Source organism: Cyrtonyx montezumae, unplaced genomic scaffold, assembly GCF_038088225.1.
Source record: "Cyrtonyx montezumae isolate F1298 unplaced genomic scaffold, pur_monq_1.0 scaffold_15, whole genome shotgun sequence".
NCBI classification, from domain to species: domain Eukaryota; kingdom Metazoa; phylum Chordata; class Aves; order Galliformes; family Odontophoridae; genus Cyrtonyx; species Cyrtonyx montezumae.
In genome coordinates this window covers 7,681,272-7,702,875 of record NW_027071881.1, presented here as the reverse complement: position 1 = coordinate 7,702,875, position 21,604 = coordinate 7,681,272, and the positions used below count along the sequence as shown (strand labels likewise).

At 45.5% G+C, this 21,604-nt stretch overlaps 1 protein-coding gene across 3 annotated transcripts in view; it reads right to left on the bottom strand.

Annotated features, from left to right (window-relative positions):
• Nucleotides 1-20,867, bottom strand: part of CLTC (clathrin heavy chain) — a 29,286-nt gene extending 8,419 nt beyond the window's left edge. Inside the window, exons 1-24 of one of the 3 annotated variants that reach the window (XM_065732031.1) lie at nucleotides 20,741-20,867; nucleotides 13,430-13,637; nucleotides 11,647-11,915; nucleotides 11,146-11,307; nucleotides 10,254-10,367; nucleotides 9,684-9,857; nucleotides 8,640-8,837; nucleotides 7,780-7,980; nucleotides 7,345-7,497; nucleotides 6,950-7,072; nucleotides 6,575-6,712; nucleotides 6,315-6,479; nucleotides 6,013-6,193; nucleotides 5,398-5,561; nucleotides 4,062-4,187; nucleotides 3,350-3,492; nucleotides 2,784-3,018; nucleotides 2,305-2,427; nucleotides 2,076-2,221; nucleotides 1,726-1,909; nucleotides 1,224-1,416; nucleotides 612-769; nucleotides 251-415; nucleotides 53-160 (exon numbers count right to left, since the gene is read on the bottom strand). In XM_065732031.1, coding sequence (XP_065588103.1) covers nucleotides 53-160; nucleotides 251-415; nucleotides 612-769; nucleotides 1,224-1,416; nucleotides 1,726-1,909; nucleotides 2,076-2,221; nucleotides 2,305-2,427; nucleotides 2,784-3,018; nucleotides 3,350-3,492; nucleotides 4,062-4,187; nucleotides 5,398-5,561; nucleotides 6,013-6,193; nucleotides 6,315-6,479; nucleotides 6,575-6,712; nucleotides 6,950-7,072; nucleotides 7,345-7,497; nucleotides 7,780-7,980; nucleotides 8,640-8,837; nucleotides 9,684-9,857; nucleotides 10,254-10,367; nucleotides 11,146-11,307; nucleotides 11,647-11,915; nucleotides 13,430-13,586 — 3,780 coding nt within the window. In that variant the 5' untranslated portion in view covers nucleotides 13,587-13,637; nucleotides 20,741-20,867. Of the gene's footprint in view, nucleotides 1-52; nucleotides 161-250; nucleotides 416-611; nucleotides 770-1,223; nucleotides 1,417-1,725; nucleotides 1,910-2,075; nucleotides 2,222-2,304; nucleotides 2,428-2,783; nucleotides 3,019-3,349; nucleotides 3,493-4,061; nucleotides 4,188-5,397; nucleotides 5,562-6,012; nucleotides 6,194-6,314; nucleotides 6,480-6,574; nucleotides 6,713-6,949; nucleotides 7,073-7,344; nucleotides 7,498-7,779; nucleotides 7,981-8,639; nucleotides 8,838-9,683; nucleotides 9,858-10,253; nucleotides 10,368-11,145; nucleotides 11,308-11,646; nucleotides 11,916-13,429; nucleotides 13,638-20,506; nucleotides 20,703-20,740 lie in introns of those variants that run through there. The other 2 variants (XM_065732029.1, XM_065732030.1) reach the window with 2 other exon arrangements.
• Between the last annotated feature and the right edge of the window lie 737 nt (nucleotides 20,868-21,604).

Below are 21,604 nucleotides of genomic sequence, written 5' to 3'. Positions count from 1 at the left end.
CTCTACTGGCAACTTCAGTTGCTGACTGTACAACAGCAGTCAGCTTAATTACCTGGTAATAATTGATTAGCTCTTCCAACTCATCTGCATGCACTACAATATGAAGTCCACACATCTGGGCCAGGCGGAATTCCTTTCCATCAACACAAGCAAAGCAGACCTGCAATGGACAAAGGTGTTATAGCCTGTAAAAAGCCTCTGATGAGGTTAGAGCTTTGGAGTTCTTTAACTTACTCAAGCAGAAGTTTACCTCTTTCCATGTGCGAGTACTGTTTGCTTTCCGAGCACCGTCCACAGCCGCCTGGTATTCACCTAAGTGAACTAAAGTTGAGGCTAAACGGCCAAAGTTGGACACATTGTTATACAACAGCTTAGCTGCTTCATACATCTTTTCATCATAACAGCGATCACCAACCTGTTGGAGAGCAGAACCAAGTTATAAGAGCTTTTCAGTCAGATTTAAATAAAACATGTAGTATTCAGGCCGTTATCAAAATGGAAATGCCTTTAAGGTTCAAGAGCTACATATCCAGAGTAACAGAAGATCCAACACCACCTTATCAACAACACCTACTGCTGACACAGTGCAACTGAAAATCAGTCTCACTCACTTGCTGGATATGTGCATTGTTGGGTCCATTGATAAATTCTTCTAGCTCTGCCAGACGGTTTGTTTTAGCAAGAGCAAAGATTAATTCTGTTTCCACATATGATTCCCGGGCCTTCTTGCGTGCCATCTGAAGATATTTCACTAGTTCTTCCCAGTTTCCTATCAAACAGAGTTTAGAATGTTTACTTCTTACCACTGAGATCACTGGTGCTTCAGTTATATTACCACCTCAACCTAGTTTTACATAAATATTTCAGTAGATGTTCCCCAACAATGAAGGCTAGCCTTCATACTGCTTGTGCTACATTAAATAAGTTCATGTTATGACAGGCCCAGATGAATCAATTCTGGTATTAACTGAATGCAAAGACCTCCTGCTCTGACAGAAGTCTCCAGCTAGGTAAAGAAGGTAGCCACAAAACAAGAAATTATCTGCAAATTCAGTACAGTATCTTCTCCCACCCGTCTTTGGGGCAGACTTTGAAGGATCAGACTCTTCTGCTTACATCAAGAAACAGGTTTGGCAGAACCTCAACTTGAGCAACAGATCAGGCAAAAAACAACTTCAAACAATAAGCAAATTCAACAGCAAAGTTTTAAATAAAAATCATACCACTGGCATTGGCAGCTTGAACAACTTCCATGTATGAGGAAGGATCATCTGCTTTAATGTACGAATCAATTGCTTCCTTTACCATCCCTTTCTGAAGCTGTGCTTTAGCCAGCTGACTCCACACAGCAGGCTCGTTGCAGCGTTCAGCAAATTCATATGCACGATCCAGGTTTCCAATGTGCTCTATTAATACCTACAGAGAGGGTTACCATCATCAGTCACCACCCATAAAGTTTTACAACATACTAAAACTGTGTTTCATATTATAGCTCTTCAGTGAACTCACAGTTGCTTTTAAAAAACAGACAATGCTACACAATGCATACAGTACTTGAGAATTTTATACTTAAGAAGTTTGCCTTACTAGAGGATTGAATACACACTGAATATTGGTCCAGCTTCATAGGACAAGACACCGAGCAGCTACCCAAGTCACAAGTTAACAAAGTCCTCACGTGAGGATGCACAGGTCAAAGTTATTGTAGACAGATTTTAATGATACCTGCACAGCCGATGTGTTTACATCAAACTTCCTGAAGATGGCAAATGCCTCCTCAAAGAGCTCATTACTGATAGCTATATTGGCTATGTCTGGAGCATCATAGTTATCCAAGCGATTGATGTATTCCATGACACGGGTGCGATCAGCCTTAATAGCTGTAAGAATCAGCAGGTTCTGCAGATTCCTATACAGAGAAAAAAAATACTACTATAAATCTAGTAATGGACAAAAGATTCACCCTCCCTTCTGCAGAAGTTCCTAGTTTTTTTGCTGCTCCACATTACAGCAGCTCAACACTCACATCAGGTATAAATTCTAGTTTCTTGTGACCCAGCTTTGTCATTACACACCTGTGCTCACTGAATACAGAGTTATCAAGAACTATTTTCTCCAGCAGTTCAATAAGCTCATTGGGAAGATCTGCAGTCATGAAGGCCTTCACAGTAACAGACACCTCCTCAGGATCCTGGGTCTCTGACAGTGCAGTCTGTACAACCTGTGGGCAGAGTCATTGACAAGTCAGGTGAGTCAGGTGCAAGCAAGTCAGGTCAGGACAGTAAAGGCTTTTATGTGTTATACCTGGTCAATCAGTGGTCTTCTGTAAGGGTTGCTTTCCAGCAGCACGCTGGCCCACAGTTCAGGGTCCTTACGGCGAACTAAGTAGCGGGAAAGGCTTTTGAAGAGAGAGTTCTCATTGCACACCTAGTGAAAGATACAAGCTTTTCAGAATGAAGTCACGACTACTTGAGCCTACCAGCGGGGTCAAACTAATTGCACTGCAACATCAGGTGAACTCCCCTGAGAAGCAGGCTAGAAATCTCAGGCTTTTACACTACCATTAGCACTCCCCCCTTCCCATTCTAGAATTTTCAGGGGAAAGCCCCATTTCTCATTCATGTGCCAATCAAACAGCTACTTATTCTGTTGCATGTGAGCACTTTCTAACTTAATACTTTCTAGGAAGTAAATCCTGTTGACAGCCATAAGCCTGAAGTACCTATCCCTGTGATATTCATGTTAGCACTTAACCCACAAGTCTTCTGTTTGGGCATACGTACATTGATCAGTTCCAAATCACACTGTCCACGTTCATAAGCCACACAGGCCAGGTGTGGGTCCCTCTTCTCACAGTACTTGCCAACAACACGGCTATCATAGTAAGGATTCTCACGCAAAAATCTTTCTGGGTTGTTGTTGCTATCGATGTATATTTTGGCCAACGCATTGTGTGTTGCAGGCTCCTCACAACCCTCATGAATTCTTGCCTCCAGCCAGGGCAGAAGCAGTTTCAGCCTAGAAGGAAGGTGGGTTTTTCACGTTATAGGTTGAGAAAGTAACCCCTTGTATAGTTTGTTCACTGTGAAAGTCAGCTTTAGTGTATGAAGGAGTCAGTAATTAAGCCTGAGTTTTAGTGCTCCATTTTGGCTTACGTTCTGTTTCACTACTGAATGGAGGTCCTTACATCAGCCAAGAACTAAAGCAGACTGCTGCTGCTTTCTCACTCAAAGGCAGGCTCTGCTTGTCATTACCAGATTTAGTTACTTAATGAGGACATGCATGGATGAATAAACATTATAACCACTATCAGTCTAGCAGTATTAAGAGACTTGCAGAAATGTAATACCTGTTTCTTTTCTCAACTTCTGCAACAAGTTCATCAGTTGAAAACTGGCCTCTCACTACAAGGATAAGGTTCTTTATCACATCTTCAGAGCAATCCACATCAAGCAGTCCCCCAATAACAACAGGCAGGCGGCTTGGATTCACCTGAACAGGATCATTTTAACAAGTCACCATGATGTCATGAAGCACAGATAGTCAGTACTTATCCCCAGAAGAACACATACAGGATGCTTGCTCAGAGTGACCTCACCCTCTTGCCCACTTTCCCCACCTCCTGAGGTTCTGAGCACAGAAAAAAAAAAATCAATTCTCCAGTCATAACACCAGTGGCTCACTAGTGCTCACTCCCCATAGGAAGAGCTGCTGGGCGAGTCAATTTGTCCCTGCAGGAAACTGTACAGGAGAATTGCTTGCCCTCCCTGCCCCGAAGCTGGAAGTTAAAACTATCTTAAGAAACCCACAGTTATTCTACCAAGTCTTCACCTATATGAGGTACATTACTGGGGTTGCTGCTCAGTTTGACTGAAGAATAAATAAAAGATGTGACTTCCATAACGGTTAGTTTACCCAAGTATCTACTAGTGGCCTTTGATGTCACTCAAGTATGAGGCTTCTTGCCAAATAATTACAAACATTATGTTTATAGCTGCATACAATACCAGAAAGGTTGTTCAGTTTGACTCACTAAAACCAAGTGGCCAGTTGGAGCTTACCTTCTGTACATAAATCTCAATATATTTTTGGAGATTGTTTCTGTATAAGTACAGCACCAAGTCGTGGACAAAGTCGAAGCGATCACACACAATGATGAGCGGTAGCTGGTCAGTGAGTTTAGCTTCCTACAAGGAGAAGAACTTCAGTTATTTGGCTTGTTCTCACACTTAAGCAGACATATAATCAAACTGTTAAAGCAGCTGAAAAGCTCAACATTCAATGGTCAATCAAATAATAACAGTGTACTATTCAACTTACTGTTTGCAATATGAAGCAAATAGGAGTACTCACACCCATACCAGGACCTACAGCAAGAAGCTTTCTGAAGTTTAACTGTGCTTCTTCGCAAGGCAAGATCTATGAAGTTATACAACACAGTACAGCTATTGTAAGTCTAAGCTATAGGCAGCATTTTTAGTTGCCACTGGTGTTTGGTGTGCAGGATTAGCACTCTGGGATTTCAGAAGGAATTGAACCATGACCTGAGTTATAGATCACAACAGAAAGCTTATGAACAGAACTGACTTCAAGTGTCATGTGTCCTGTGATATCACACAGCAATGGATTTAGAGAACAGCAAGAATCAAGCTAGTACTAAAATTGTTAACCAGATTAAGTTAGCTAAAACCATTCCAAGAATCAGATTACAACAGTTACAGCACAAAAGCTTGCCTATGTGCTGGACACTAGTCCAGACATGCATTTCAGATCACTTATTTGAACACGTATATCCCAGAATATAATCCTACATATACAAATTATAGTTAAGGAGTTTACACAGGGAAGCCTGTACTGGGGGATTTACCTGGTACATGTCCTGCACATTCCAGACACGGAACAGCACAAAAAACAATAGCTTTCATCAGGAATTTGACAGCTTGATAACTTAACTTAGGTGGCTTGATCAATTTACGTACCTTACACCTCAGTGAAACCAAGTTTTTTGTAATAGAATTCTCATTTCAAAGAGTTTTGTCATCTTCAGATACGATCAGCAAAATCTAAGACTATGCTATGTAACTGACAAACACGAAGGCAGGAAATGTTCCCAGATAAAATTTTCCCCTCCCATGCTGTTTCCACCATTTCCAACAAAGTTACATTCATCAATAAGCTCAGTACTGGTAACAGACTACAGAATCTGAACTGAGTGTGCACTATCTTTTTCCACTCTTCAGAACTTCGTTAGAGATGCTCTGAATCCCAGCAGGAACTGTCAGAACGGCATATCCTAGCAGAGCTAAATCACAGTTCACTTGGCTGAAGTTTCACACAGACCACATTTTATCACAAACCCAAACAACTCAAGGTAATCCACCACTATCCAGATGTTACCTTGAGGAAGTTTTTAACACGTTCTGGATCATAGCAGTTGCTTTCCCTGCAGATTCTTTCTACTTCTTTAATTTGTCCTGTCTTGCATGCAGCTTGAATATACTTGAAGTGCACATCTGGATCCTGGCTGAAGTTTACAATGGACCCCAGGAAATAAAACAAACCTTGAAGGAAAGTCAACATGTTATTTTGCTAGTACTTGATTGGAGAAATATCTTCTGAGAAAGTCTGCCTTGTTTTGATTACAAGAAAACTTGAAATTGGATTACTGCAGAAGTTTACAAAGGCTACACAAACTTATGATGAGTGTTTTGGTCAAAGGAAGAACGTTAGCAGCTTCTTCAATTGCAATACTTGACCTCTTAGGTTGTCTACAGCTCAAAGCTTTCTGGTAGCATTTTAAAAAAACTGAAATATTCCAGACAATCAAGATATGCAATATTGAATGTTGGTGCCAACTTAAAAGAGGAGCTTTAAGGTTTAGGTCAGGTTTCAAGATAGCTTTGAGGTACTTAAGCTAAATATGGCTTTCAGTGGGTAAGGCAGTCCTTCATATTCACTTGTACAAAGGTGAGCACTAGCTCCTTTTTGCTAGAGACAGGAGCATGAACTTACCTTCAAAGCTCTTGAAGGACTCAAACAGCTCAATAAGTGACTGTGTTGACAGCTGTTCATGGTATTTTGAAGCCACCTGAACACAGATCTGCAGGTTCTGACGAATGTTAGCAGATAACATAGCACGCAGACACTCCAGCGAATCTTCTACTGACAAGGAGCCAAAGTAGTTCACGAGCCACTGCAGAAACACATCAGCCATTTCAGACCCGAGTAGAACACTGTACAATCAATGAAATCAATGTTGAGAGAAATTATTAATTGCCTGGCTTTTGCTAGATTCAGGATATCTGGTTTCATACCTCAGGATTGAGAAGATGAGTGTGAACTACTGCACGCTTGATGTCATACAAGTCTGTGAAGTGTTCGAGTGCTCTCTGCAGCAAGCCAGCTTTCTCACACAGCTGAGCTATGTGAGCCCGATCGTAATGAGTAAACATTTGGTTTCCCAGGATAGCATCTGCAACCTAAAAGTAATAATGATCAGTTTCAACAGCACCGCCACAATTCATTGCTTTGCTCCATATAAACAGACTGAACCAGTATAACTCTCAAAGCATACCTGGGGTGCATGCATGAGGTTCATCTCAAGTAAACGTGTTTGCAGGGGACCTTCTGAGGGGCGGTTATTCTTCAGTGCATCCAGTAAGAAGGCTGTACATTGCTGGATTAAATTATATTCCATAAAAACATCCACAATCTGTTAAAAAAAAAAAACATAAAAAATAGGCTTTTGATTTGGACCTGGAGACAAAGTAACATCAACTGTGGCTTGTACTGCATTAAGCTGCAGCTTACATTCTTAAAACTAAGCAAGAAACAGCACTGCCCCAGTGAAGTAAGCCCAAACATACAGTTCAAAATCTTTCCCTAACGGTATGTAATGTGGGGATTTAAGGACTCAGAGTTAACATTTCATAGCAGTAAAGTTATTTACTTGTGTTATGTCTGCAAGAGGTTCTTCATCTTGAACAAGCATCTGGGCAAACTGCTGTCCTTGATCAGGGCTGATTCTCATTACATTCCTCAGCAAGAAAATCCAGTCTGGAGTATACCCAACCTGAAGAGACAGCAAAAAGTAGTAATTCAACAAGAGAACAAGCCTTGTTACATACAGAGCTCAGTAAAAGCTACCATCAGCAGCTTACACAACCCAGTCACCATTTCCTCATTTGGAGGAGGCTATGGAGGGAAGTATGAGTGGACACACGTATGAAGTCTAGGAGTAACTGATAACAACACAATCTTAGATCTAAGCAGGTACTACGTCGAATATCAGATACCAATTATTCTTAAACAGATCATGGGTATAGCAATCACGTTTCCTCTCACCTTCTTAGCATACAAAACAATCTTCTGGACTTGTCCTGTTTCAGCAAAACACTGGATGACTTTGTTTGGAACATTGGCTCTCAGATAGACACTAAGTGCTAGCGTAGGATCTACAGATTTCACAAGGTCTCCCAGCTCCTCTGAGCACTCCAGCTGTTAAAAATAAATACAGTAAGTCAGCCCTGACAGTGTTATGCTAAAGTGTATTATTATGTTCCTCCTTATTTTTCTTCTCACTTATTAAGCAAAAAAAAACATTGAGGATCAGATTAATAGCATCACCTTCAAAGAAAATGGATAGATGGTCACCCTATCTCAGCTGATTGATGACACTAGTGCATTGAGGAGCTGCCCAGTTGAGTTCTCCTATCAAAAAAAGCACTTTTGGGCAGTTACTCCCCTTCAAGTCCCTGGAAGCAGCCATCCCAAACATACCTTATCTTCCTTTAACCATTTTTCCAGAAGTTGCTTGCGTCCCTGCTGAAGCACTGGTCTGCAAAGTTCCAGAGACTCATATTTATTCAGCTGCCCTTGGTCAAGCAGAATACCAAAATACTGGAGTAAAGGGGAAGTCTGTCCTGGTTGTGCTGGAACACTCTGGAAACGGCGTATGGTGTCTGGAGTACGCAGAATTCCCTGCCAGAAATAGAGATGCATTTCATTTTTCTGTTCTGCTATTGTGGCTTGGCAAGAGTTCCTCCAGAAAGCTGAAGTTAAAATGCTTACTATGGCAACATTATGTTTTTGCAACCCTCAAAAATTGTCAGAAGCAGTATGGTTGAACACTGCATTGGAGATGTTTTGAACAGAAGATGTGCAATAACAGCCTATTAAATATGTATTGCTATTGACACTAGTCTAAGTTCAGAGGACAGTCCTACAGAATTGAGACATTCTTGTCCTTGCAATGTCTCCTCTCATTTGAACTTAGCATGCTAAATACTCTTTGCTCTTAGTCACTCTTTTTTTACCCTGTTTTCAGGTGCAGCCCCTGATGGAGGCTGTCGTTTCACAGAGACTTCCCCTATCACCATGGGGATTAAATTAAGCACGAGAAACACTAAGTCACACAGACACAACTTCAATTATTCCTCTCTCCCTCTGTGGGTTCTATCCCAGCTTTAGAACCTTCTAGCATATGAGTACTATCACTGTGTACAGGTTCTTCGTAGGTATGTTAAGAAGCACTACATTAGAACAGGCTAGTCTTGCTGCTAATAAAATCAGTAAACTTTCCTGAAGCACAAAGCTAAAGCCAGTAGAGAGCAGCACTATTCTGAATGCTTGTCCATTACCTTTGGGGCATTGGCTGCCACTTTTGCTGCCTCTGAATAGTTCCCTTGTGCAAACAATGCATTGAATTTTCTGGCAAAAAGTTCCTCAGCTCCGGCCAGGTTGTTGCGGACAGCCATTCGTAAAGCCAGATCGGGATTTTGCAGCACATTTGTGATGTAGGGAATAATATTCTCTTCTTCCACACACACTGATAACACCTGAATAAATTATCAAGGATAGTTCCCAATTAGTTCAAATATAAGAAGAAAGCCAACTGCTATGTTCATCTCTTACAGAACAGCTATATAGCATACCCTGGAAGCTTTTCCATCCCTTGATAACCGCAAAGCTTTGCCATTGTATTTGAGAAGCATGCCTCTAGCTGGAAAGAACCTCTGCTATCCAATTACTGCATCAAGGCAGATGAGCAACAGTCTGTTTGAACTGTTTATAAAAGTCAGAAATAACAGGGCTCTAAGTATCATATTTCTGTAACGCATACTCAGCATCTTAAGTAACCAATCCTAGAGGATGAACTAGGAACAGATCTGCTCAGTATTACTCATACAAGCAACAACACGTGAGACAGTTCAGTCCTGAGGCATAGTTCTATAAGCAGACTCATTCAACCAAGTTAGATACGTATGGAGACACAGTAGCACATTTTCTTGGGGGCTCACAACTTAGTCAGAGATGAAATGTCCTGTCTGGGGAATTTCAAGTTAGTATATTAAGACTGCATTAATAAGTGCCCTGCCATAAGGCATCATCTACCCAAGTGGAAATATATTTTATTTCTGTCCTCACAGTAGGAGTGCTTAGATCCACTGACTGCCATTAAATATATATATATAATTATGCAATAAGAAACAGCTGTAGAAGAAACCAGAAAACATACAAGCTGCACTCATGCTCAGATAACTGATATTACCACACTCCTGACTCTGTTTTGTGTCTCATTCATTTGTGAAGACTTTGAGGTACCAATATGAACACTGTAGCCTTATCATTAAAAGTTCAGTGGGATTGGCTAAGCAAAGTGATTTCCACATCAGCTTTCTTACTTGGCCCTTCCTGTTTACTCCTATAATTCCAGCTGTTGCTTCATGCTGTGCAGTAACGAATATGGTCTCGCCACTGATTCTGTTCATGTAGATGCAGGTGCCAGTTTCCAGGTCATACAAGTGGATATAGCCATATTTTGTTATCAGAAACACCACATCATGCTTGTCACTGATCTGGAAGACACAAATAGATTAAATCAATTTTGGCATTAGATAAAATGATTAAATGCTTTTGAGAATCCGTAATTGCATCACTTCAGAAGAACTAAAAGTGCTGCTACATCTTTGCTAAATACTTAAGTACTCTCACAGTGCACTAAGGTTTAAAAGCTCAGAAGTCAGTTTGATATACATAGATATTTGTTCCATAAATAAGAACTAGCCACCTTTGCGCATCACTTAAGTTCCCATCTTGACTTCAGCAATACTGAAGCAGGAGCAGAAATCACACTAGTTAAGTTTAGCACCAAGCTTCAGGTTTCTGTTGATCACCTGGCTCCCAGTGCCCTGCTACTCAGTCATACCCACCAAGAGAACCTGCAGATTGGTTCCTGTGTGGGGCAATCATACCTGCATTGCAACAGGAAAGTCATTCTGTGCTTCAGGGGGAAAGAAGACATCCACTGCTTTCTTTGGGAATGGCTGATTCCCAGTGGGTGGTGTGCCAACCTCGATGATATGCAGCTGTGTAATACGTAAGATTAGTTTGTTAGTTACCATGTAATACATGTTACAATAGATTTAACAATAAAGATATGGCAAATCTGCTGCTGCCAAGCCTAAATCCAAAGATTATGCAAGAGCTAAACCAATCTTCCTGAATATTTGCACAGGTGTAAGGTATAGCATGCTGTACTCATGCCCCATGTATGACAAAAAATGATTGAGCATGAGCATGATCATTAGTTACCTCTAGCTACTTACAAGCTTAAGGATTTTTTCTGTACTCCTTCAACTTGGTTCATATTCTACAGAGACAGTTCAGAAAACAATTCTTTGCACCTAGCTTTAGTTCTACTTTGTTTCACCTACAGTAGTTCACGTAATTCTGGTGTTGACATCAGATTGCTAGCAAGCCTGGCAACATCACTGTTCAATTTTTTTCATCCAATAATTTGGAATTTAAGTCTGATATTGGGGACCAGCAAAGAAATGATAGCTTTTCACTTCAGCTTTGCTTGTGAAGTTGAGAGTCACATCCTTCAAGCCGCTAACGAGTTTGCAGTCACAACATGCCACCTCACTTCATGACTGGCAACAGACTTCCACATCAAGTAGCCCTGTTGTGAAGCTGTACATGCTCCATTTTTTGTACACACTACAGAAGCAGCATCCAGACTGACAGACAGTCCTTCACTTTTTCCCTTATGGCAGTCTGGTCTATTAAACCACTCTGTTTCTTGAGAGCAGGTCATCAGGATGAGTCACTGAAGATTAGAGCAAGTTCAGAACCAAGTCTTACCTTACCCCCAGCTTGCCCTCTTACTGCAAAACAGAAGAGAGTGGATTCTTCAGCATTTCCTTCCATCTTGAACTGTGCAAAGCTAGCTGCGTGCCCCTCAATCGGCTGTGACACTTTTCTGTCTACAGAATAGAGCTGCATTGCTCCCACAACACGGTTTTGCTAGATGAGAAAGAACAGTCAGATATAGCAAGCACAGGGCCAGCAATTTCACGTAAGTTAACATTACCAAATACATTGTCATGCTAAACTCAAGTACTATGCCATGCTTTCTCTTATAGTGTAAGATATTAACCTTATAGCTTTCCATGTGTGCTTATACCATTACTGTTAAGGTTCAGTTATGCTTATGCTTTTAAGATCAAGACAAGCAGTTACATTCCAGACAATACTTCAGTAAAACAAAACAAACATCCTCAACACTCCAATTTTGCTCTGAGAGAAAAAAGAAATGAGCCAAGCTCCAGCCTTCCACAAAAGGCCTTCTTAGTGGTAAAATACCTGTGCAGATATGCCAGTCAGCAGTAGCCATTTCTGCTTCGCATCAGTACGGTAGTTGATGATCTGGCAGCCAGCAAGACTAGAGTGGCGATCAAACATTTTCACAGGCTGGGACTCCCCCTCCATGCTCCAATGGTAGACTGCATTATCCGTTACAAGGGCAACAGTATTCAGAGAGATCCACTTCCAGAAGGTGACGTCATCTGTCATTGTATGAGCCTTCATTTTGCTCTTCATTTCAATGTTAAATATTTGAAGTGTTTTCCCAGCTGGAAAACATAATGTCCTTAGCCAGGTTGTTGCAGTTTCCACCTGTCACTTTAAGCACTGGTTAAAAGTAGAAGAGCTGCATTGTGATGTTAATCTATCACAACGTTTTTAGACGATGCTATTGTATACTGGCAGCATCATTTAGTGATTCGTTATTACTTTTAACCAGACTGCATTCCTAATTTTACTACCACGTATCTGTATGTTTTGGTCTGAATTTAACATTCACCAACCAATCAAATAGATGTGGAAAAAAGCTTGGTAGAAGACAAAAGCTACACAAGCTCTGTGACACTTATGTACACTGAAACCAGGTGAAGGGAATAGTGAGTCCCTCAGAGGTTATAAGAGCAATGCCAGCATCACTCAAAATGAAGTCCACATCTGTTTCAAGAATAACAGAGCATAACATGGAAAGGTTGAGCTGCTAGACAGCTGTCATAATTCAGACTAATTAACCAAAACCCTTAAGTCACGCTATTGGGATACACAGAGCTACTGGCTGCAAACCAGACTAACACAAACTGTGCAAGGAAAGGGATCTAGCGACCAACACAAGCTCTAAAAGGTAAAAGGACAAGTTACTTTAATTACACAGAATGGTGAATGAAGAACCTCAGAACGTTAGGCTTTTTAACATGCCTGTTCAGCCATGTCCACCATAAACCTGAGCTATCTGATTGTGCTTTCTGTTTTCGTAAGACAAGACAGCAACTAGTACAGTCAATTGAGATAACTCACCATCTGCACACACAAGAAAGCATTAAAGTTGTGACAAAACAGTAGCACAGTATTAAAGTCAAACGTACATAATAATGAGCACATTTAAACATTTCCATTAGCAATACATTCATTTTGAGAGCAAAAGAACATTCAAAGCCTCCTGGGAGGAAGAGAACGACACTTCTGGAGACTTCAGAGACATGTTTGTTCTCTGTACCGCCAAAGATACCACAATTAGGTGACCTTGTGCTTTCTGGACTAAACAAGTCTTCCATGGGTAGTTTTAATTCTCTTATCTCTGACTGATACAACAAATATGCACTAATCAGTGCACCAGTCTCTTCCAGCGAGGCCAGACTACGGCCTTCAGGAATATTTCCCTTCCTTCCTGGTCTTTGTTTCCCACTCTGTAAAGAGAAGTTCAGTTAACAAACCCTATGTGCTCAGGAGATCAGGTCTCACTTCTCTCCAAGATCATTCCAGAAGTATCATAAAGCCTCAACTTTCCTTCCAGCTCTCCCTGCTCTGAAGCTGTAAGCAGTCTGACTGCAAAGCAGAAAGGTTAATTCTCATGATCAACAAAATTGTAGCAAGCTTTAACTAGAAATTATTACCCAGTTACTTTCAGAATATCTGAAAAAAGCAGTGAACTCAAGCTCCCATTAAGCTGAGGAAAACTGTAAAGGCATCCTCCCACATAAGCTGCCTGAGAGAATTAAGTCAATCATAAACCAACACTACGGAGAGCTCTGCAGCTGCCTCTAACATTTCTTTACCAGGACTTGCATACCTTTTAATGCAATGACTTTACTGGCAGGGTTCATGATAGCACTGTCAGCTGAAATTGGTCTTCGAATTGGGTTGCTGGGGTCATTCATGTCAATGATCACCACTTGAGCCTGTTCTCCTACTTTCTCTCTTATGCAGATGAATTTGTCTGACTCCATCGTCAGAGTGCTGAACCCAATGTTTGCTGGGTTGATGCCCAGGTTTTGGAGCTGGAAAACAAAAAGGTTTAGCATTAAGTTACTAGCTCAGCATTATCACCAAAAGCTTTTGTGAAGGCCAGAGGAAATAGGAGGCCTTCCTGCACCTCTGTGTAACAGCACAACTAAAAGCACGCATCTCTTAAATGGCACAACATAAGAATTCTTGCCCACCCTCAGTTACACCCAGTTGGCTTCCCCAAGAAGCTTTGCAGTGTTCAAGCACTAGGTGCCTTGCCTGCAAGGCCTGGTACGACTTGCTTCAAGTGCTCAGACTTTGAACCCCTCAAATGTTTTAAGGGAACTTGCAGCTTCTGGTGCAGAGTTTGGGTCACAGCTTCAGTACTCACTGCCATTAGCTTTGCTTCCAGAGCCCTTTCTCACTCCATTTGAGCTTGGCATCTATCACTATTTCAAGCTTAATGCCACATGTGAGGTGCCTGAGCTTTATCTTTATCCTTGTGGAGTTAAAAAAAGCTACTTGTCTAGCATTTAGCCTAGTCCTGTCTAGCAGCAGAGCTGTGTATCACCAAGAAAGCAGATCTAACCAACAGGATGGACGCCACTACAATCAGAAATGGCTCCTCACAGCCTTACTTCATACTTCAGATAGCTACAAGCTATCTCCTTTTCTGCTGAGCCAGTCGCTTCTGTAAACCTTTAAATGTATATTGCAAAATGACAATTCTAGTGCAGCTTGCAACAAATTGCAGTTCAGTGGTTGCCGCTTCATTGTGCTTTTGGACTACTGTATCAGCATGGCAGCACTGAAACAACGTTTACTCCATTTTTGACAGGGAAAATGCAAACTGGTTACTCCACACTGCTCGCAGATGTCCAGCTCGCAGCACAGGATCAGTTTTCTACCAGCAGAGTAATCACTTTTCCTAACACTTCATGCTCCCGAGGAGGCCATGAGAACTTCTGCCCTTTCACATCCCCCAAGGAGAGATGGTTCCCTCACAGCCATTGCAGCAGCAGTGTTTAATTTGAAGAAACATGCCAAGCCCTTATCAGCTGCACTCTGCACAGGCTTGGAGGTGAACACGCCCCAGCCAGCCTGCCTGGCCTCCTTGCAGCTCTGGATAAAGAGGGTGTTTTACTCTACTTCCCTCTGCCCTGGCTCTCAGGCAGCACACGTTAGGTAGCAGCTGAGTTGCACTGCACTGCAAGCTAGCACAGCAAGCTTCACTACAGGCACACAGGCACTGCTATAGACATCCACATCAGCCAGGGGATGGAGATGCCAGATCTCAGCACGGCTTGCACTGAGGCTCAGAGCAAGTCAGCTGCAGCTCCTTAGGTGTGCTGAAGGGGAATACTTCTGGAAAATGATTCAGCCCTTTGTCTCAAAGGGCATTATTTCATTACGGTTCTCTGGCTCGATGGTAAGATTAGAAGCAAAAGTGATTTAAGCAAACTGGTTCACATCTCCATTTCCCACCATTATTGGTAGGGATCTCCAGGCTCAGGGGTGGCACCTGAATACATGACCTGTTCGTATCCTTGCAAGTAGAGAAGGTCTGGATAATGATAAATGATAATTTCTTGTGAGAGACCCACAAGGAAGTGGTGCTTCCTCCTTCTTGGGCTGCAAGCTGAACAAGTGCTGCTTCATTCAGCAAGGGCTCCATTTCCTTGTTCGAGGAGAGCAGTTTGAGAGCACCAGGCACTCTGCCTGGCAGTGATTCACAGCACCACACTCAGATGGGCATGGTTAACAGAATAAACCAAAGCAGCAAGTCTGAGCAGCTGGCAGAAATCTTAGAGAGGCCCAGACATAACCACTGGATCAAAGTTGTGTAGGTACTGCAGGACAAGTGGATCTGAATAGTGATGAAGCTGCCATCTGCTAAGTGTCACACCTGACGTGTCCAGCCCTGCTTAGTCATGGAAGATGTGGTTGTTCTTAAACTTAATGAGATGTTCAAAGGCAAAAGAAAATAAAGTGGGTTGCCACTGGAGTTCTGATGCAATCCCAGGGAAGCTTTCTGATGGAGGCACGACCTTTAGTAAAGCTCTTGAAGCACACAAAGTCCTTTTGCTTATGCTTCATCTCTGAACCTCGGTAGATCAATCCAAGTGTATGAATCAAGCACCAGGACAAGGCTTACCCTCCTGGTGACAATCTCTGCACTGTACTACCCCGAGTTTTGTTGGTAAAGGTCACAGGAGCTCCCCTGCCTCCACCCAGACACAATGCCCACAGCTCCTCAAGCAAAGACTGCTTCTCCCCAGTATTGGTAATCCCCTTCCCCAAACAGGCTAAAGTTCAGCTGACTGAGGCACAAGTGTTTAAAAGTTAAGTAAACAGAGACTGAGTTTACTATCAGGGAACATAACAGTAGGCTTTTATTAGAAAGATTTCAATACTATTCCATGGATGAGCTCCAGAGTTTACAACTAAAAGGGTTTTACAGCAGATTTCTTCTTCTCTTACTACTGAGGAAAACAAATCAAACCAATTATTTTATACAGCATTTGTTCAGGTCCAGCAGCTTTCATCAATCCAGAAACAAGTCTAAAAAGAAGGAATCATGAAATACTCTTACATTATGCTATGAAAAACACTTCCTTGACTTTCACATAGATACAAAAGCAGAACTTGCTGGAGTGCTTGGGCAACCAGTTTCCAGTTCAAGATATTTTACACTGATGTTTGTGGCAGAGCTCACTTCCAGCAGCTTTCTGAAAGCACACTGAAAATAAAGCTTCTGTGAAGGAGCTGCCCCATCGATGGGCTGCCACCGACAGCAGGATCTGTTCTGCTCAGCAGAGACTCAGCCCTGAAGGAACTCTCTAGCTCGAGGTTAGATACTTGAGTCAACCACCAAATTCCACGATGGCATTTATCTGAGCAGCGTGGAAAAGTGAACAGTTCTACCACAGTAAATGAAAGCCTGATGAGTACGATGATGTTTTGCTGCCACACTCCTCGAGTACGGGTAGCTCACCCAGGGAGGATGCAGCACTACACACGTGTTTGACATCAAACTGAACAGTAAAACTGCTGACAACAGTCACTTTGATGACCCATTCCTGGAACATTGGCTTTCTTGTGACAGTTTGCTTAGTTGTCAAATAGTTTCCCTCTGCCTACAAGGAAGGGTGCAGAACTGCTGAGCACGCATTCCACCTCAGCTCTCACACTCAACAGGATGCAGCACGAGCAGCTGCTGAGTCCCTGTCCATGCAGCCCTTATCTGTGTGCTGCTGGAAGTCACATTGCTGGGACGTGCCCATCAACAGAGGCATTCTCAGCCTTCTGAGAAACCTGTAGGTTTATGAGTGGTTGTTTTGGATATTTTTAAGTAAAGCACCTTGGTGTGCAGTGAGTCACATTGGGCCATTGAGCCCAGCAGCACCAGGCTATGTGTTTCAGCTGCTAATCTAGTTCCATCCATGAAACCTAGCAAAGCAAACCTGAGTCACGCAGAAGATTCATGTCCACACTGATCTGTTGGAGTTAGTGACCACACAGCTGCACCACAGTGTGCTAACAGCTCTGAAGCACCTCGTGTTCACTGCTTCAAGGTGGGAGTTACAGCTTGAGGCAGGCTAGGAAGTCATTCTTTTAACAGACAAGAAACCTCTATAACATTGAAGACTTCTACATCCTTCCAATTTTCTGCCTGACCCACAGCAGGTGGGGCAGCCCTCTGGTCCCCACCTCCAGCTGGTGTTTGGGTTAGAAGCCCCACAGCCCAGGGCAGAGCTGCTTCTGCAGCCATCTCCCCATCCCAGCACCGAGCCCCACAGGCTGCTGCCTCTGCTCCCTGCTGCGAGGGGCTTGCAGAGAGGCCTAGCTTATCAACTGCTTAACTAATTGCTCCTATCCAATTAGTCGGTGCACACTCTCATCAGCGTGTCTGGATTCTTCATTACAGATTTTCCCCCATACCCTCTGTCAGAACATCCCAAGCTTTAGGAATTCATGACCACGAAGCAGAGGGGGAAGCCCCACTGTAACAGAGTTAGGCCCAGCAGAGCTGCCTCCCATTCTCTCCTACTTAAAATGCCAACAAATACCAATGCTGGACCTGCACAGGGGCTGGCCAGGTTTGTGACATCAGTGGCCAGACACTGCAACACACTCCTTTAGTTTGAAAGGGTGGTTCTGCCCCAGCATAAAGTGCATAGAATGAGCTGGCGGGTTTCTGCACTGCCTAGACAAGTCTGCAGAATAACTCCGAATGTGTTTTATATAGTTAGGCTCAGAAGAATATTTATTAATGCTCTCAGTCGCACCAGTATGCCTGGTTGGAGTTAGTTTTTATGTATTTCAGGATGGAATGGCTCAGCTAAACCATGGTTCATCACCTGCTAACCTGCCTGGCTCCTTCTCACTCAGCACAGACAACTTCCCCACGCTGTGCAAACTGTCGGGCTTCACTTTCATCCCTTAAATGCAGAAGCATCAGCTTATGGAAACACTAAGCCTTGGATATGAGCAGCCAGACCTGCAATCAATCAACATACTGAACTCTGATCTCCCACTGCATGCCCATTGGACTCCTTCCTCCTTTAAATAAATAGTTTAACTTTGAGATGTTATGGCAGAGTCCGGTGGTTCTGATAGCAGGCAAATCTCCCAAGGTTTCTCCTTGCAAGTTCCCAAGGATAGCTTCCCTGCAGTGTGTTGTTGATGCTTTTGTGGCAAGGCAGGCACCTGCCACAGACAATACACAGATAATGTCCAACATATCTGCAGCTGCTGAGATTTCAAAACTCCATAGCAAGACTCAAGCCTGGCAAACAAAGCCTGACTACACAGTTTGATTTTACATTCAATAACTGCCACGAATGCTTCCTTACACCTAGGAAGCTAACTAGCCACACCTCACTTGACCACTCTGACTCTTCAGTTCAAGCCATGGGTACAAGGCATTAAGTACTGGGTAGCCAAGAGACACAGCACGCAGAAGCAGAATGCTGCAGGGCTCCTGGGGCTCTTCCATGCTCATTCCCACATCACCTTGGCAAGATGCTGGCAGTGACAGTGAACGCCAGCACGCCCTGAGCAGCACAATATGCAATGCAGAAGGGCTGGAGCTGCAGATCAGGATGAGCTTCATACAGCTGCCTGACCATACCCTGACCTGCAGGAGCGGATCTGTGCACAACTACTACTGTACCACACGCAGTGTTGATTGTCATTTTTCAAGATTAATTCACATCATCTTCCAATAACAGCCCCACGGGAAGTTTCCCATTCATATCCACCGTCTGCCTTTCCAGGAGTAAGGCTCTGCCTGAGTGCCTTACTACTCTGTTAAACATTAACTACAACTTGCAAGTGCTGTCCAATGCCTGTATGGCATCTCCCTACGTGGAGTAGGTCAGGCACAGCTCGAGATGTTCTATTACTGAAGTCCACCAAGATTCCTGACACACTAAAACCATTCTGGACAGCAAAAACAGAGCAATATCAATGCCCCTGCTCTCCAAGTTTACTCCAACAGCAAATCAGATGTCTCAGCACAAAAACAGCAACGCTGAAAACTCAAGTTCCTCTGAGTTTTTCAATGAAACAAAAAGAGGAAGCTCTGCAGTTGCAGCAAACTGAAGCGTTACGGGCAAGAGCCACGTGCAGGCAGGCTCAGAAGGGTGGGTACCAAGTCTTGCAAAAGATCAGTTCATGCAGGCAGTTGTAAGAGGTACTGGTTAAGTCAACGTTCTGCATTAAGCAGGAACGGGAATAAGTCGTTAAATAAAACACTCTTTAGCCTGAACAGTCATGTGGGGCCTGAAACCTCTCAACACCCCTGGACTGCGGCAGATGAGCCCCGTTATGTAATTGCACTCATGTCATCAGAGACCCAGCACTGGGTCCCACGCAGTGTTTGCATCTTTAATAATGCACCAGAGGTGCACTCCGCTGCCATAATGCTGTATTGAGAGCTGGGTTGCCCAGAGTTGGGTTTCACCTGGGCACACAGAGCTCCCCACTCAGTGCCACGCCAGGAATGCGCTGCAGGGAGCCCTGCAGCCAATAACAGCAACATAGCTGTGGGAATTCACAGAATAAATAAGCATCCTGCGATGTTAACAGCATGCCTAGAAAGTAAGTTCTTCCTATGGGGGTTGGGGAAACGTCACCATAGTCGTGCAAACCCACTGCTGTGTCAGCGCTCGCCATGGTTGCAGTGTGTATGAGTGTGGCACGCACACAAGGTGACAGCCGGGGCAGCAGGGCTACGGGCGGGCTGCGAAAAGCCACCCACCAAGAGACGCTACACGCATCCACAGAACCTTTATTACACCACTCCTCCACGAACAGCGCAGCGGATGCGAGATCGAAACCGCCGCATCTGCAGCAGCGCGGGGTGCAGAGCTCCGCACCAGGTGTGAAGTTCGCACCGCATCGCGGTGCCGCCAGCGCTCACCCCCCCCCCCCTCCCCGCAGAACCCAGACCCGGGCCCGCGGCCCTCAAAACGCCGCCGGGAGGGACCCGAAGGCGCCGCGGGGCCGAGGCGTGCAGGCAGGCCGCCGGAGCTCGGGCAGCCGCGCCCGCACCGCAGAGCGCCCTGCGGTACTTTTACCGCAACGCGCGGCTCTCCGCGCAGCAGAGGACACCTCGAGCCCGGACCCCGCGTTACAGCCGAGGCGCCCCGGGGCTGCGGGCGGCCCTTCCTCGCGCGGCCCCGCCCGCAGTCCCCGTCCCGAAGCGGCTCCGTTCCGCTGGCCCCGCTCCGCCCGCCGCCCCCCCCCCCGCCCGCAGGTGACAGCCGGGCCCGGCGCCAGCCTCGCCCGCACGGAGAGGCCGCGGCCGGAAGGTGCCCTTCGGGGCCGCCCGATGCTCGGAGCGAACGAAAGCGCCGGGCCGCGCGCTCCCGCCCCGTTGAGGGAGCGGCTCCGCCGCCTCCCCCCGCGCTCCCACCTGGAGGTGCTCCTGGAAGCGGATCGGCAGGATTTGGGCCATGGCGGCGGCTGCGGGCTGGGGCTCCAGGCCGGGGCCGGACCGGCGTCGCGCCTCAGCGGGGTGCGAGCGGCGCGGGGAAGCGGCACCGCAATGGCGGAACGGGCCACAGCGGGAGGGCAGAGCCGCGGCGCTCCGGAAGCTGCCCCCGCCGGCGGAAGGATACCGCCGCGGAAGGAAGAGGCCGGGCCTCACCTGCCGGGCGCCGCGCGGAAGGATCCCTCCGCGTGCCGTGACTCACCCGCCGCGGCGCCAATGGGAGCGGCGGAGGGATCGGCCACCGGAAGGGACTATTTCGGGACTCATCACTCCTCCTCCCCACTCTTTTTTTTTTTGCCACATCATGCGACCGAGGGGCGCTGCGTCACTTCCGGTCCGCGCTCACCGCCCCGGAGGGTCACGTGACGGGGGCAGCGCGGCCGGGCAAGGTGACTCGGGGCGGGGCCGCAGCCCCGCGCCGCTGTGTCCCTCCGCGCGTGGGATGGGGGCGGTTGCCATGGGGACGGGCCCCGGGGGGATCCGTTCCCCGTCGGTGGGCGCTGCGCTGCGGGCGGTGCTGTGTCATAACCCCACGGGGCGGGGACACAGCCCTCCGCTGAAAAACGGAGTAATTGAAATGGGAACCCCGGGGGCAGCGGTGCTCACAGCTGCAGCCGGCAGTGCGAACTGGAGGTGGGAGAAAATGGCAAGCGGGGATGGGTTGGTTTGCAGTACGTCAGGCTCCGCGGTAGTAAATAAAGCCTGCTGGCTTCTCCCGCAGCACTGCGGCCCCTTCGGCCTCTTCCAGCCCTGCAAGGCCAGTCACGAGGCGTGCTTCTTCCCCCTCCCTCCATTTTCGTAGGTGCAGTGGCAAAAAGAGGGAAGCACAGCCTTACTGCTTCCTTTAGGAAGAGCAGCACTGCCACAACGCCCACAAAAGCCCCCCACGCTGAGCCTGGGTGGGGATGCAACGCTCCCTGCGCTCCCTGCGTGACACCACGTGCTCGGGCTGAGTTATGCAGCTCCTCCCTTGCCACACAGCAGCAACAGCAGCACACGAGGCACAAAACAGTGACAGCA